Source organism: Macrobrachium rosenbergii, chromosome 40, assembly GCF_040412425.1.
Source record: "Macrobrachium rosenbergii isolate ZJJX-2024 chromosome 40, ASM4041242v1, whole genome shotgun sequence".
Classification (NCBI taxonomy): domain Eukaryota; kingdom Metazoa; phylum Arthropoda; class Malacostraca; order Decapoda; family Palaemonidae; genus Macrobrachium; species Macrobrachium rosenbergii.
Genome location: NC_089780.1, coordinates 30255425 through 30270165, shown reverse-complemented (window position 1 = coordinate 30270165; position 14741 = coordinate 30255425). Strand labels below are relative to the sequence as shown.

Below are 14741 nucleotides of genomic sequence, written 5' to 3'. Positions count from 1 at the left end.
CCCCCGCCCCCACAAATCGCATCTATGTTTAGGCTTCCTTTTCTGACTCAACTGAAAAGGGGAAAAAAGAAAAAAAAGAAAAAATGGGTTGTTGCTAAGGGTGAGATGGAGTACGAGACTGCCCTGAAAAAAAAAAAACTATCTTTCTCACTCACTGGCTTAATGTGGTGAACGTAAGTGGTGGCGGCTGGCCTAGACCTATCCCTTTTATGTGAGGTGTTTTGGGGGCGGAAGGGAGAGATTCATTCATCCTACAGTAGACTCGAGATACTCGATAACGCTGTATGAGCCTATGCAGAGGGATGCGTAGCGTAGCATCAGTGAGACTATTTATGAGTGTGAGTTATATTTAAGGGTGATGCCGCTTGTGTTTCTTCGATTCTCGCGCTTTTTATCAGCATTTGTAAAGCTCTTTTTTAAGACGTTTTTCTAATGGCTTCTATTTTGAGATACACTAAAAATGTTTCTATGGTCTGTATTTAAAATACTAATTATAGATTTTAGAACAAGTTTATATATTTATATATATATATATATATATATATATATATATATATATATATATATATATATATATATATATATATATACTTTTTTACTCTAGTAAAATCTCTACTAACACACACACACATATATATATATATATATATATATATATATATATATATATATATATATATATATATATATATATATATACTTTTTTACTCTGGTAAAATCTCTGTTGGTACAGGTGCCCTGTTTTAAAACCCTTAGGCACAGAAGTTTATCTCATACTGAGGAAAGGGGCCCTGGGCACAACTTCTATAACATGCATGCTCCCCACCTCTCTCTCTCTCTCTCTCTCTCTCTCTCTCTCTCTCTCTCTCTCTCTCTCTGTGGTTTAGAGACCATTAAAAAATAACTCGGGAAAATGCTAAGAAAATCTCTGAAAAAATGCCATGGGTCTTGTCGGAAGTCATTGTGTAACGACCAAGGCAAAGGCTGAAATATTAGCTTTTGTCTCCGGGCACTGACGACGGGGCATAGTTACAAAGGTTCAGGAGGATGTTCCTCGGGGCTATTGCTCTGGGCCACGTCAGGAGCCTGAAGGCTGCCTCGAGGTTTTAAACCGCAGTACACGTAGGTTTCGTACCTTTAATCGTTCAGGTTTCCATTAGTTGAGATCCTAAAAGGCGCTGAAGTTGCTCTCGGGAGGCTCTTTGACTCGCGTCACGTTCAGTTGGTTGTGATTTTGGAAGCCTCTGGAAGCATGTCCAATTATCTTAACTACTGGAAAGGTTGGCGCAAATTACTCCCATGATGCTTGTAGTGATTCTAAAGATGTCGAGAATATTACCAAGTCTTAGCAACAGTTGAATTGCACGTAGTGATTCTAGAAATGTCGGGAATATTGCCAAGTCTTAGCAGTAAATATGTTGCTTCTGTTGAGTTTAGAGATGTCGAGAGTATTACCTAATCTTAGCAACAGATAAATTGCGTGTAGTGATTCTAGAAATGTCGAGAATATTACCGAGTCTTAGTAACAGCTATGTTTCTTGCATTGAGTCGAGATGTAGAGAGTATTACCTAGCCTAAGCAACAAATTGTTGCTTGTAGTGATTCTAGAGATGTCGACAGTTCTACCTACTTAGTCTTGGCAACAGATTTCTTCCTTGTAAATTAACTTGAACACTTGTAACCACATTCGTGATAAGTTGGAAGTTGAAAATCATCTTCAACTTGCTAAAACAACAACCACGCTGCCCCTCCCGGCATTTTGTTTTCGAGCCCTTATTCAAACCATGGGAAAAGGTGATTTCCCTGCAGGCAAGAGTCGCTGATTATTGTAATTATATTTCCACGATTATGATGGTAGTCGCAAAAATCAGGTGCGATTGCCGTGGTGTCTAGAGACTCGGAAAATAGTGTAATGATTTCCCGTCATTACCCACCCAATCGACCGGAAAATACTCCCCCTCGACAGGGCTTTATAACGTTGCATGTGGCTTGCGCGATGCCTTCGGCTGTTTTCCTCTTCTTAATTGGAATCATTTTGGGGGAATGACCTTGATTTTCAAACATTTATCACGTCTTTCTCTCCCCTTTACTCTTGTTAGAGAGAGAGAGAGAGAGAGAGAGAGAGAGAGAGAGAGAGAGAGAGAGAGAGAGAGAGAGAGAGAGAGAGACTCCCTTAATTTTGTAACCTTTATACTATTCTTCCCATGTTTCATGTATTGCGTTGTACAACTGTGAATGGTATTCCTTTTAAATGATTCCATTCCATTCCTATCCCATCCCACATCTTCCCTCCCATCCTGTTCTTCTTCATATATATATATATATATATATATATATATATATATATATATATATATATATATATAGAGAGAGAGAGAGATATATATATATATATATATATATATATATATATAGAGAGAGAGAGAGAGAGAGAGAGAGAGAGAGAGAGAGAGAGAGAGAGAGAGAGAGAGAGAGAGAGAGAGAGAGAGAGAGAGCCACCTTGAGGAGAAGGGTGAGGTATAGAAGGAACGGGGCAGGAGTAGGATTCGATGCAACTGCTGATGGGGAGAGAGAGCGTCTTTTGAGTATCCGTTGCCCTTTCTTGAATCGTCAGGTAGGAACTTTTATGGGCTGTTTGCGTTGTCGTGGTTTGAAAGTGGGTTACGCCCTAAGTGCCCCCGAAGCAGGACGCGCTGTTTAGGGTAATCACGGCCGGGAGGCTAATCACACTATCTTAGGTCATAGGTTACAACGAGTGAACATAACGTTCTCTTCCCTCCTTCCAGATGTGATTCTTGTTATTGCATTGGGTCAGGTTCGTATTTTTTAGCATCCGAAGGCAATTTTCAATTTTGTGGGTCAAGTGTCTCGGTATTTTTCTCTGAACCGGGAAAATTGGATCCCCCGGGCTATGTCTCTTTTTTATTTGTAACCCTTTGAATTAGAAGATTCCCAGACCCCGTTCTGATTTTTTAGTCGATTAAATTTCCTTTTCTGTTTCTTAAAAAATGCCTAGTTCTTTTTCTTTTGTGTGTGTGTGTGTGTGTGTGTGTATGCGCGATTCTGTGATTCTCAGGCGTCGGCGGGAGTAGACAAGGGATTCACACAATCCTCTTGCACAGACGTTGATAGCCGGCGGCGATCAAAATGGTAGCTGAGAACACCTTTGACCCTACATTGACTTTTGGGTTAGTAGTTCAGATGACCTTGGAAGTGCCCTTTGCCCTCGACCGTGCCCCGGAGTATACACCAATGGCCGGAGGCTGAGTGCTCTGAGAGACAAGCGTTGGGAAGGGTTGCAGGGTCCTCTTGGGTTCGGTATGGTAGCCCTGTCACCTCACCTCCTCCGTCCGTAGCTCTCTCTCTCTCTCTCTCTCTCTCTCTCTCTCTCTCTCTCTCTCTCTCTCTCTCTCTCTCTCTCTCTCTCTAATTGGCGGCTAGTGGGAGCCAGTTTTTGTTCCCCCTGCTCTCTCAAGATCAAGGTTTTGCTTGTTACATATTGTGTGTTGCGAGATGGCCGTGCTCCAGTTTTGACTTGGAACCCTTATTAATGTGCCTCTCGAAGGTGTCATTTTTGGCTTAGGTACGAGTTTTTATTGTTTAGAATGATGAGTCCCCTCCAGGGTCTTGACTAACGACAGTTTTCTAACACCCTACGAGATGGATCAGTTACACTTAGCCTATGCAGATGGAGTTGAGAGAAGTACTGCTGGCTCCCTCCCGCCTTCATGACTTAGCTCCCTCGTAGAGAGGCTCCCCCTCCCTCGCAGGGAGACTCCACCAGAATACAGGTTAAATTTGTCTTGATCGTTGCATGTAGTATCAAGTGGTCGTGGTTTGCATGTGAATAACTGTTGCGTAGGTGTTGTAATGTTTATCACAGACTGATTTGCAATTGGTCATACAGACAGTTACTGGGGAGAAAGTTTGAGAAATTCTCAAAGTTCGTCATCCAGTGGTTTTTCTCGTTCACTTTACTAACTGGACTTTTATTGTCTGAAGCTTTAATTTCATAAGTTGAATTATGATTGTAGTGCTCTAGTGGCATGCGAAATATTCTATGAGCTGACAAGACTTTGTTAAAGTAAAAATAAAAAAATCCTTTATTTATTCAAACTGAAGGAAAGGAAGCAAATTCTCAATTCTCTTCGTAGAAAAATGATAATTGAAGTAGCACTGAGGGAGGGAGGGAGAAGGAGCAACAACAGGCAGAGCGTAGCCGGCTGGTGGTGGTGGTAGTGGTAGGGTGGTGGTGGTGGAGAAGGCAGCAGTAAGGGTAGGGTTGTGTCGTGGGGTTTAAGGAAGGATTGGGGGTACGTTGAGAGGGTTGTTTGAGGGGGTTGGGAGGGAAGGGATGAAGGAGGGGTTATAACACGACATCAGCAACATTGGAACACTGCACCTGCTTCTGCGAGTTTGCAATCTGGCCAGCGCTCGACCCTGAAGACAAGAAGGGCAACAGAAGGCGGTCGACGCCACAGTGCACGGGACTCTCTTGCACTGAAAGGGACTTCCTTGAAGAGCCTCGTTCGGGAGGGACATGGTGCTAATGCCTTATTCATATGGAAGGTGTCCTTGTTGCCCGTACACATACATATACGTGCATGCATACATACTGGCACACAGCTGGAGTGGCTGTGGTGTCTGGCAGATGGCGTAATAACCCTCTTTCACATAATTTGGCTTTTCGAAATTTTATCTCGCGTTTTAGAATATTATGGTTACGTGACCCCACTGTGTACCTCGAGGTCGAGAGCCCTCAAAAAGATTTACACATAGCCTATCCCTCAGTGGTTCCCTGAGAGGTTTTCCTAAAAAAGCTCACAGGCTAATACTTGTGGGATTCTCCTTGTAGAATTATTAATTCTTGTAGTGACTTAATTAACAGGTTTGAGTAAATACTGCTTGCAGATTTTTGGTAACTAGCCCATACATATACGAAGGTGAACAGTAAAATGCAAAAGAAAACATTGTCACAAATATATATACTTGTATAGGCCTTACTGCTTGACATTCGTGGTAATACTGATAATGATTTTGATGATGAAAGGTTCCTTGGGTATAAGTACTATGGTATGACAAATGTTACATCATTGTGTGTGTGGTGTTGGCAACCTTGAAGTCGAGTTGTGTCATAATTATTCTTCTATGATGTGACGATGTGTCAGATGTCACTTCTTGTTGATCCGCGAACTTGACAAAAGCTGAAAATATTATAAGGGATGATATTATTTCTTCAAAGAGAAATTCTAATTGTAGTTGTGCATGAATGACTTGTTGTTATCACACCTTAAAATTATTGTTATCGCACCTTAAAATGATCACACCTTAAGACAATTATTTAAATTGAAATCATAATGGCAGGAGTAATGAATAAATGTAGCTTTTCATTTTGTTTTCTGACCTAGCACATTAGGTGTTAGTGTTCACCTTCAACATATTTATTTAATCAATATTTGATAACTAATGATTTAATTTCCGTGGAAACTAACGGCTTCTCTTCTTTGGCAGCTTTCATGAAGATCAAGAAGAGAGCCGCCCCCACCAAAAGGGACGACGAGCAGCCCCCGCCCTTGGTCAAGAGACCCAAAACCACCACTTCATAACCCCCTGCGAGGAACTACCTAGACGATGCCTCCCTTGGAAACGCTCCCATCCCCTCGAGTTCCCCACCACCAGAAGCGAGGGAACGAACGCCGCCGTCTGCGGAATGGAAAGCACGACGGCATCAGGCGGGGGCCGGGGCGGGGGCATTTCCAGGATTCTAGAAGGAGGAAGGCGTTGTGGAAAGCTCGCAGTCTGGAACACGAACCTCCTTGTCGAAATAGCAAGACTGTGATAACATATTCTGTGGGGTGGATGACAGGGACGTCCCTCCCTCCCTTCCGAGGGGAACGTCTTGCCAGAGATGATGTTCTTCACTACGGTGTCGCTGAAGAAGGACGGCGGGGGCTGTTGGCCCCACCTCCCTCGCTCCATCCCTCCTTCCCTCCCTCCCCATGTCATCACTGCATGGCTTTCAAGATCTCAAGCTCAGCGAAGCTAAGCGAAACTGCCGGTGCCTCTCGATGCCACGTCCTCGAGGCCGCCACTTGTGCCGAGGAGGGGAGGACTAGTACTGTAATACTGTAGTGTATGAGTAGGAAGTGCAAGTGTTCAGGTATGGGGAGAGAAAGAGAGTGAGAGAGAGAGAGGAGTGTGAGTGGCAGGGAAGGGAAGGGAAGGCCAATGTGAAAAGGGCGTCTATCTGATAGAGGACGAAATTCTCCAATAGTGCTCATGATGCTGCTTCCAGACACAACAGACTCGAAAGAGAGTAAAAACAGTCGCTGGAGTTCAAAGTGAAGTTGACTTGTGAAAACCAGTGCAGAGTGCCTCGTCTCAAATGATCCACCGTTCGCTTTGATTTTTCTCTTTTCTGTTTTATATACAATACAATACATTCATAGACCTGGCCCCCCTCCCTGGTCCCCTCGCCCTTACCCTCAAGTGGCCGGCCCCTTTGGACCTTCGTAACAAACATTTATGATCTCAGCATATTTTGAAACCTTGTTTTTTTTTCTGTAAATACCAACTGTATTTATTATTTCTTGTGTTATACATTTTGGGTGTGCCTGTGTGCCTAAGTCTTGTAGTAACTGTCCGTTGTTGGGTATGCCGTGGAGCGTATACTCTGACCCCAAACAAGGGGGTATGAAAGTTGAGCCCATCCCTCACGAAAGAAGTGATCACAAGAGGCGTTAGTGAAAATTATGTATGCTGTGTTTTGACTTTGTTCCCAAAGATCGATTTATGATATGCTAATTGGACGTTGCCCAAAGAAGCTTCGAACCCCGAGCGCGCAAGTGTCTGTCTGTCTGTCTGTCTGTCTTTTTTTTTTGCCTTCTTGTTTAGTATTGAACCTCAGATGCTGTGTGGAGAGAGAGAGAGAGAGAGAGAGAGAGAGAGAGAGAGAGAGAGAGAGAGAGAGAGAGAGAAATGCTTGTGTGTGCACAGTGTATGTATTTATCATTATGGTTCGACACGTGTCACCACCTGTCACTTTGTTTACTCCACCATATTCAGATCTCATTTCTGAACATTGGCCTTTTTATATATATTTCTCAGTATGTTTAAACAGAGGTAAATCTGCAAACATTTAAACAGTACAAAATTTTTGTAGTTATTTATAACTATTCTTTTAATTTATTTAGAATTGAGGTGTTTGCGTATATGGGTTCTCATCTCACGAGGGAATAAGAAACAGCACACACACCCTTCAGTGTAACCTGTTTTTGTTTTTGTTTATTTTAAGCTTCTAAGCTCAATATTTGCTGTTGTTTTAAGCCCTGATTTCTGTCAAGTTGCTCATGGCTCATAGAAGCACACCTTTAATAATTGCCCTAATTTATAGTATTCTATCTAAGTACTTCACCTTTGCGTGACAAGTACATTACTTTTTTTATTTTATTTTTTTCTCCCTTGCATTATTTATGAAAGGAATTTGATCTCGCTGGTGACTTGGTCCAGAACGTTGTAGCTCAATATTTGTGAATTTCCCAGAGAACAAAAATTTTTGCAGCCTTGTGAATCTTCCGCTGTCATTTTGAACAAATCAAGTGAACGGCCCCTTACATTGCATTGTGGTGTTTGTTGTTGACTTCGTAAATAATCACTGAGAGTTTTGCGTAATCGCTTCGAGCAGCAGCCAGCCATTCGGAAGGAAGACGCCGTGACTGGCCGCACCCACAACCAAAATGCTGAAATTTCAATGACACAGTTGTGATAAGAGGAGGTTTACTTTAACATGGCAGCCATTACATATACCTTTAAGTAATACTAATGAATAGTCATGTATAAAAACCTTTTATTGTTTCCCTGCCCCATTTAAGTATTTATTTAAAGTAGTGTTATTTATTGCAGTGCTATTTATTAGGTGTTATGATTAGTCAAGTTATACACGGAGATCACTTTCCGAGCAAATGGAAGGAGCTTATATAATATAGTCCAGATTTTGGAACGCTCGTTTGTTTCTGGTTTGACTGTTACCTGCCACTGATATCACGATACAAAGATAAAGTTGTCGAACAATTGATCTCATTTATAAAGCAGCATGAAAATAGTTATTAATGATAATTTTTTTTTTCATAGAACTGAACTTTGAACCTTCAACTCTCTTAGCTGCGCTGCGACAGTTGATAATGTCATCTGTTCACGATGCCAGTTATTACTGACGGGAGAATTGTTGGATGCATTCAGTTCCACAAAGCTATCGACTTTCTCTGTTTGTACTCATCACCGCTTTTTCATCTATCCAAGAAACATGATCACTGACCTGTGTGTGACATTATAGTAAAGAGTCCGGAGACCTACCTCTCCGGAAGGTTTTCAGAACACTTTTACATGTGACTAGCTGCTATGTCTACCCAATATTTTTATTTACCTGTTAACTTTTTCTCGTTTTATTCTGATCGTAAGGCCTGCTATTGTAGTTCAATAGGTGGGAGAGCCATTCACACATTACAGTGGGCTCTCCTTTTATCATATAACATTAAATTAAGAAACCAACCTAACCCACGCTAATAGCTATTGACTGCTGAGAAATCTCATTCCTCCGCGCACCCAATCCGGAGGAGGCAGATTTGATGAAGCTTTGCAATGTAAACCTACTTGTGTCATAATCCATGGAGAGAGAGAGAGAGAGAGAGAGAGAGAGAGAGAGAGAGAGAGAGAGAGAGAGAGAGAGAGAGGAGAGAGAGAGAGAGAGAGAGAGAGAGAGGAGTTGGAGTGGACGAGCAGCGCTATTGTTGCCACAACACTCGTGAGTGCTTTGTGTGTGTATTCTGAAAGAATGTGTGCATGAGTATGTCAAGTTCTCAGCCCGTGCATTACTTGTGTGTGCTAAATGCTGATTCAAGTGGACAAGAGGAGGTGTTTTGAAAGAATCTTTGGATTTTAGAGGGGAAAAGTGACCAAGGATTGCTTGTCCTCATGAGAAATGTGAAATGTCATCTTTGCAAATGGCAAAAAAGTACCATTTATTGTAAATGCATGAGCTGATGGTTTCCAGTTGTTTAGCCCTTAATATTTTTTTTTTTCTGCTGTCTATACACCGCCTTGCTTCCATGCCTACAATAGTTATATTCAGGATTTATAACCAGTGTACCCAAACCAGACCTGTCAGTTCTGTTTCCTATGGAGATGAAGTTTGAATAAGTTCGAATTCGACCGAGATACAGTATTTCTTTGAGTCTGCCCATCACAGCCACATGTGGGAAGGCGAATTCAATTGATATCAACTTAAGAAGTTGTGACCGGTCAATTGTTGACAAAGTAGTTACAGAAACCTACAGTACGTATGTAATTGCGAGGAAGGGAGGAACACATCCCGTGGGACAGTACTGCTTGCTCTGGAATAATAGTTATTCACGCAGTCTATAAGCTTCAGTTGTAGTAGTAATTGAAAAGGTTATTACAATCATGTTCTATTGAAGAACCATTGTTTCGATCATCATCACTCCCATGTATACCAAACTATAAGTTTGAATATGGAAATTGGCATAATTTGTGAATATTTCAGACCGTAAGAACATGATGTAATAATTCTTATCCAATTTCTTTTATTAATTTTCTTTTCAGCTTCTCTTCTGTTAATAGTTTATCAGTTATTAATTGTTCAAACAGACAATCATTGTTTTATGTTTTGTTAATTAAGCAAGAATTACCCTCAGGTTCTAAAATGAGTTTACAGAATTTGTACTGATTTTGAAAACCGATTGGTGAATCTGTATGTATGTAAAAATTTAAAGTTAGGTTAAAGTGTATTCAATGGATTTTTCTTAATTTCAAAGGTAGAAAATTTTAAGTTCCATATTTGTTTGAGGTGTTTCTTATGATAAAAATGGTCATTTTATGTCCTAGAAAATTTCATGTCAAACTATCGGTTGGCAGAACCACCGATATATATTTTTGTATGCACATACTGATGGTAGTTTGAATTTTCCCATACAACTTGTGTCTCTGTCTGTGTCTATCTGTCTGTCTGTCTGTCTGTCTCAGTTGTTTTATACCTTCATTACAGCTGTTTGTTTTTGTGTGCCCCGAGTGTCGTCTAAAGGGCATTTTCACAGATGTCTTGGAAATTGTTTCTGAAGCTATTTAAACATTTATTGAATTTCCAAATCTTGAGTGAAACTTGGGACATATCTATGTGAATTTTAGAATTTCCATTTCAATCGTATTTAACAGTGTTTAAAAATTAAAGTAAAGTTTCAGGATCTTCAGTGTTTCGAGCCTTGAAAGGCCCTCGAGTGTTCCAAGTATATAAGGCCCATTGGAAAAGATTTTAGAATAACATTTGAAGCATTCTAATTTAATAAGCGAACTATTATATTATATTCATCTGTGAGAGTGGCAGTGTGGTTGGTGGAGGTTTGTCAGTGTTTCTTTTATATAAATTCCCCCCCCCTTTTTTTTTATTTACCATTTAGTGCCAAATGTTAGGTCGTAAAGAGAGACTTTCAGATTTGGCTTGGTTTTGATCTGTAGACCCAATTTTCGTTTTTCTTGAAGAGTGAAGAAAACGGGCCTCAGGACCGGATCTTGGAACATACCGAAAGTGAACTCACTGATTTCGATTTGAGTGACTCACTTGCAAAGTTTTATTTTGTATAAAAAATGTGTAAATTTCTTGTAAAAAAATTCCCAGGAGATGTATAAAAAAACTACCTTATATTTCATGTATCCACAATTAGTTTCCCCAATTCTGCTCCAGCTGTTTTTTGAGGCCCGTGCATTTTGTCTCTAGAATTCGTTCCAGAAATAGAGTACCTGTCAAAAATATCATGTTTTTCCTTTAGTTTTGAAGAATCTTCATTCATAAGTATTTTGGAGTGTAAGAAATCAAATTGTCTTTTATTTTCGTCCCAGTAGTGTTTGTGGTGATAAAAGGAAGTCACGTTGGTAAAGTTGACAACCCGTACGAATCGGCCAAGTTTCTCTGTGGGGGCTCGCGGTTTCACCCCGAACCTCTATTTTGATCTCATAACTGAAAATTGTAGTAGAATTCGTAGTAATTATTATATGTGTGAATATTGTAAATAAGAGTATTGTCCAAATTATGATGGCAAAATTATTGTACATATGAATTAAATAAATAATAATCAGATCTTGTCTTTTAGATTTCCTTGAGTAATTATTATTATTATTATTATTTCAGAAGATGAACCCTTTTCATATGGAACAAGCCCACCAAAGGGGCCATTGACTTGAAATTCAAGCTTCCAAAGAATATTATGGTGTTCATGTGAAAGAAGTAACAGAAGGTAATGGGAAATACAGAAAAAGGAAGAGATCAGTTTAAAGAAAAACAGCTAAATCAATAAAGAATTAAAAACGTGGGTAAAATATGAAAATACAAGTTTAACTGTATTAGATAGAATTTTTCATCCTTGCACTCAAAAAGGGAAACCAAATGATGCAATAATCTACTTAATCCATCCCCAAAACTGTGTAAATGTTCGATTATGCACATGCAAAAAAGCAATTGTAATATCCACAATGCCCACTTAACTTTTCGAAACTTCGCGGTTATTTTCGATACACTTGTCACTACAAAGCCTAAAGATCCAAGTGCAACAAATATATAAATAAAATAACCCAGATTATACAGCCTAAACGAGTTAGATATCTTGTAAGCGGTAAAGATGTTTCAGTACAGCATCATAATGCAAGTCAGAAATTGCAGCATTTACAGCATCATCACTCGGCACACCTTTAATTAATAAATAAGACGACGAACTCGATAACCAGTCGGTGAAAGAGTAACTGGTTATGCACAGATGAAGCTGAACGTGTGGGAATCAACCTCCCAATAAAAGGAACTAGGGAACCGCTTATTTTCATTTGCAAATGAGAAAGGAATATTCAGTGTTATTCAAATGATTAACGTGTATTAAAAAAAAAATATATTTACAAGAATGACTTGAAACTAACAAGCACCCAGCACTGGTTTCATGAGCACTTCCCAACTCATGACTAAAGGGTAAAAAGCATTTTGGTCAAGATAGATTGCATAATCATCACGAAACATACAATGTGATATAAAAAGCTAAATGTAGACGAAAACTAAGAAAATTTTTACTAGGAAGTGCTGAGAAAATTAAAGGTTTATTTCTGGCACCGGTACCAGAATATTAAGAGTGTCATTGTTATAGGTTTAACTATAATGTGAAAAAGCCAGAACATTTCATTTTGCAAAGTATTCTACGTAATAATGTAAAAAAACAGTTTCTACATAACATTTGTCCACAATATTACATGTAGTCTACGAAGACAAACGAACAATAAATATTGGGGCATCTTACCACCTGAGATATGTGCGATACTAAATCGATCAGCATTTTGATGAATGAAGAAATTTTAACGGTACAAGAATTGGAATTGGAATATAAGAATTAGGCCCAAGGCTAACTGCTGAGACCTATGAGGTCATTCAGCACTGAAAAGGGAATTGATAGTAAAAAAGTTTCCAAGGTGTAACGGAAGGAAAACCTCAAAGCAGTTGCAATAAGAAACAATTGTTATGAAAGGGTGGAAAGAAAAATGGAAGAAAGCGAATATTTATGGAGGTACAGCAAAAGGAATGAAAGGGGTTGCAGGTCGGGTCCCAAGGGACGCTGCAAAGAAACCTTGAGTAATGCCTGCAGTGCACAGAGTGAGGTGCACTGACGACACTAGCCCTCCATTCTGCGGGGGCAACGGTATAAGAACGTGCGATGGCCGAACATTATACCTCCATATTTGCAGCTTACAGATAAAACATTATTGATACGACATCGTGCACGAGAAAGCATTTGGGAACACCTTTTAATATCGAGATGTCACAGAGTAGGTACGAATTTATTAGTATTTAAAATCAAGAGTTTCAGTGAAAGCACTCTGCTACAAACAATACTACTGTCTGCACTTGAAAGGCCTCGTGAAGTATGTTGGGATCCAAAGATGAGGAGGTACACTGCAGTTAATTTCGAGGTTCAAGGACCCATCTAGTGACAAACCTCCCGTACGGAATCTGTCGTGAAAATCATAATTGTTTATTCATGTTCAGAGCCTAAGAACAACTTCACATCATATGCAATATGCTGGGTGCTCGTTTTTGTCTAAAACACCGGAACATATAGTGGCAAAATGCCCATCAAAAGGTCACTAGGATAAGGGTAATTTCAGATGTAAAATATAACATGCTTCAATAATATTTGTAATAAACTTAACGATTAATTTTATATGTTCATGATGCACAAGGAAAATGTAGTTTTGACTAAACTAATTAGACTTTCTTTTTATGTCCTAGTCAATTCGTAATGGGGTCCCAATTTTAAAAAATGTGTGACATTCTGCATCAGTTCCACTTCAGTTTGGTACATCAGTCTTTTACAGACTGTAGAGGAAGAATTACTTGAGCAGGAAAATTTCGCGACTTGGCTCCTTCGTACACCTACTCAGAAAAGTCATCAGCAACACGTCAGACATTCATGCAAGCACCGTAATATTATCCTCTTTCTTGGATCCTGGATACTGAGGCCCTTCAGTTTCAATACCACATTTATCCAGATCCTTGTAGGTCTTTGTCTCTTTTTCCTCCCAAAGCCTAAACCAGGCGATAGTCCTTTTTCTCCACATGATCGAAATCTTAACTCTGATCCAGATTTTTCTTCTCTTCCTTCTTATATATACCCTCTGAATCTCTCATCTTTTAAGTCTTTCTTATTTCACATAAAATATGCAGACAGTTCTTCTCAAGTGATTCCAACTTATACATTCAGACACAGTCAACATCCACACTGCTCTTCTGTACAGGAGAGGTGGCTCAACAATCTATCTGGCTTTCATAGACATTTTCTTTCAAAATTTTACATACGCACTGCTACCTTTCTTGCTTCATATATTCTGTGACTAGCTGCTTAGGTCATTTAATCAATATCCATTATATTTATTCCTAAATACCTATACAGTCAACTGCATTCCTTCTTACACTATCCATATTAAAGTTCAGTTCTCGTTATTCCAAAATTGCATTTTTTCTCATATACTTATTCTGACTCACAGTCACTTCCAACCTTCTCTAATAACGTTTTTCAAACTCATTCTCTGGCTGCTGCAGTTTTTATCAACCATCTCCACTCAGTAACAGTAATTATCTGCCATTCAATTCCCCATTCACTTACTATTTTCCTTTTTTCCAAAATTTTTCGCTTACATCTTATGACTTTCATGCAAGTCTCACATTACTCCCTCCTTTAAGGTACTGAACAGCCATTGCAACATAATGCGCCCTTGCTTAAGGCTCGCTTTGGCACAAAACCAGTTGCTCTCCATCTATATATCTCCTAAAACATCTGCTCACATCACGAAAACTTTGATCACTCCAAACTAATTACCTTTTACACCTCACACCCTGATCATTGACTGACTACATTACAACTCAATCAGTTCTATAGCAAACTCCATTTAAGTCTGTGTTGCATTTACTGATTTCTCTATTGAAGTCGCTATTGCAAGCACAATGAAGGATCGAGTTACATAAATGATAGAACAAAGATTTTTCTGCATGCAGGATCCCACCTATGTAAATGATTGAAAAGTATCTTTAGAACAGAACAGAACAGAACATAGAATTTAGGACAAAGGTCAAGCGCTGGGACCTACAAGGCCATTCAGCGCTGGAAGGGAAATTGACAGTAAGAAGGTTTTACAGGTTTAAC

General features: G+C 39.6%; 1 protein-coding gene and 1 long non-coding RNA gene across 3 annotated transcripts in view; one reads left to right on the top strand and one right to left on the bottom strand.

Moving 5' to 3' along the window:
* Positions 1 to 11146, top strand: part of LOC136826309 (cyclin-dependent kinase inhibitor 1B-like) — a 19771-nt gene extending 8625 nt beyond the window's left edge. Inside the window, exon 2 of the mRNA XM_067083541.1 lies at positions 5512 to 11146. Coding sequence (XP_066939642.1) covers positions 5512 to 5606 — 95 coding nt within the window. The 3' untranslated portion in view covers positions 5607 to 11146. The remainder of the gene's footprint in view (positions 1 to 5511) is intronic.
* LOC136826310 (uncharacterized) overlaps positions 4966 to 14741 on the bottom strand; it is a 162373-nt gene continuing 152597 nt past the window's right edge. For both annotated transcript variants that reach the window (XR_010849589.1, XR_010849590.1), the window contains exon 3: positions 4966 to 5204. This is a non-coding gene — a long non-coding RNA (uncharacterized lncRNA). The remainder of the gene's footprint in view (positions 5205 to 14741) is intronic.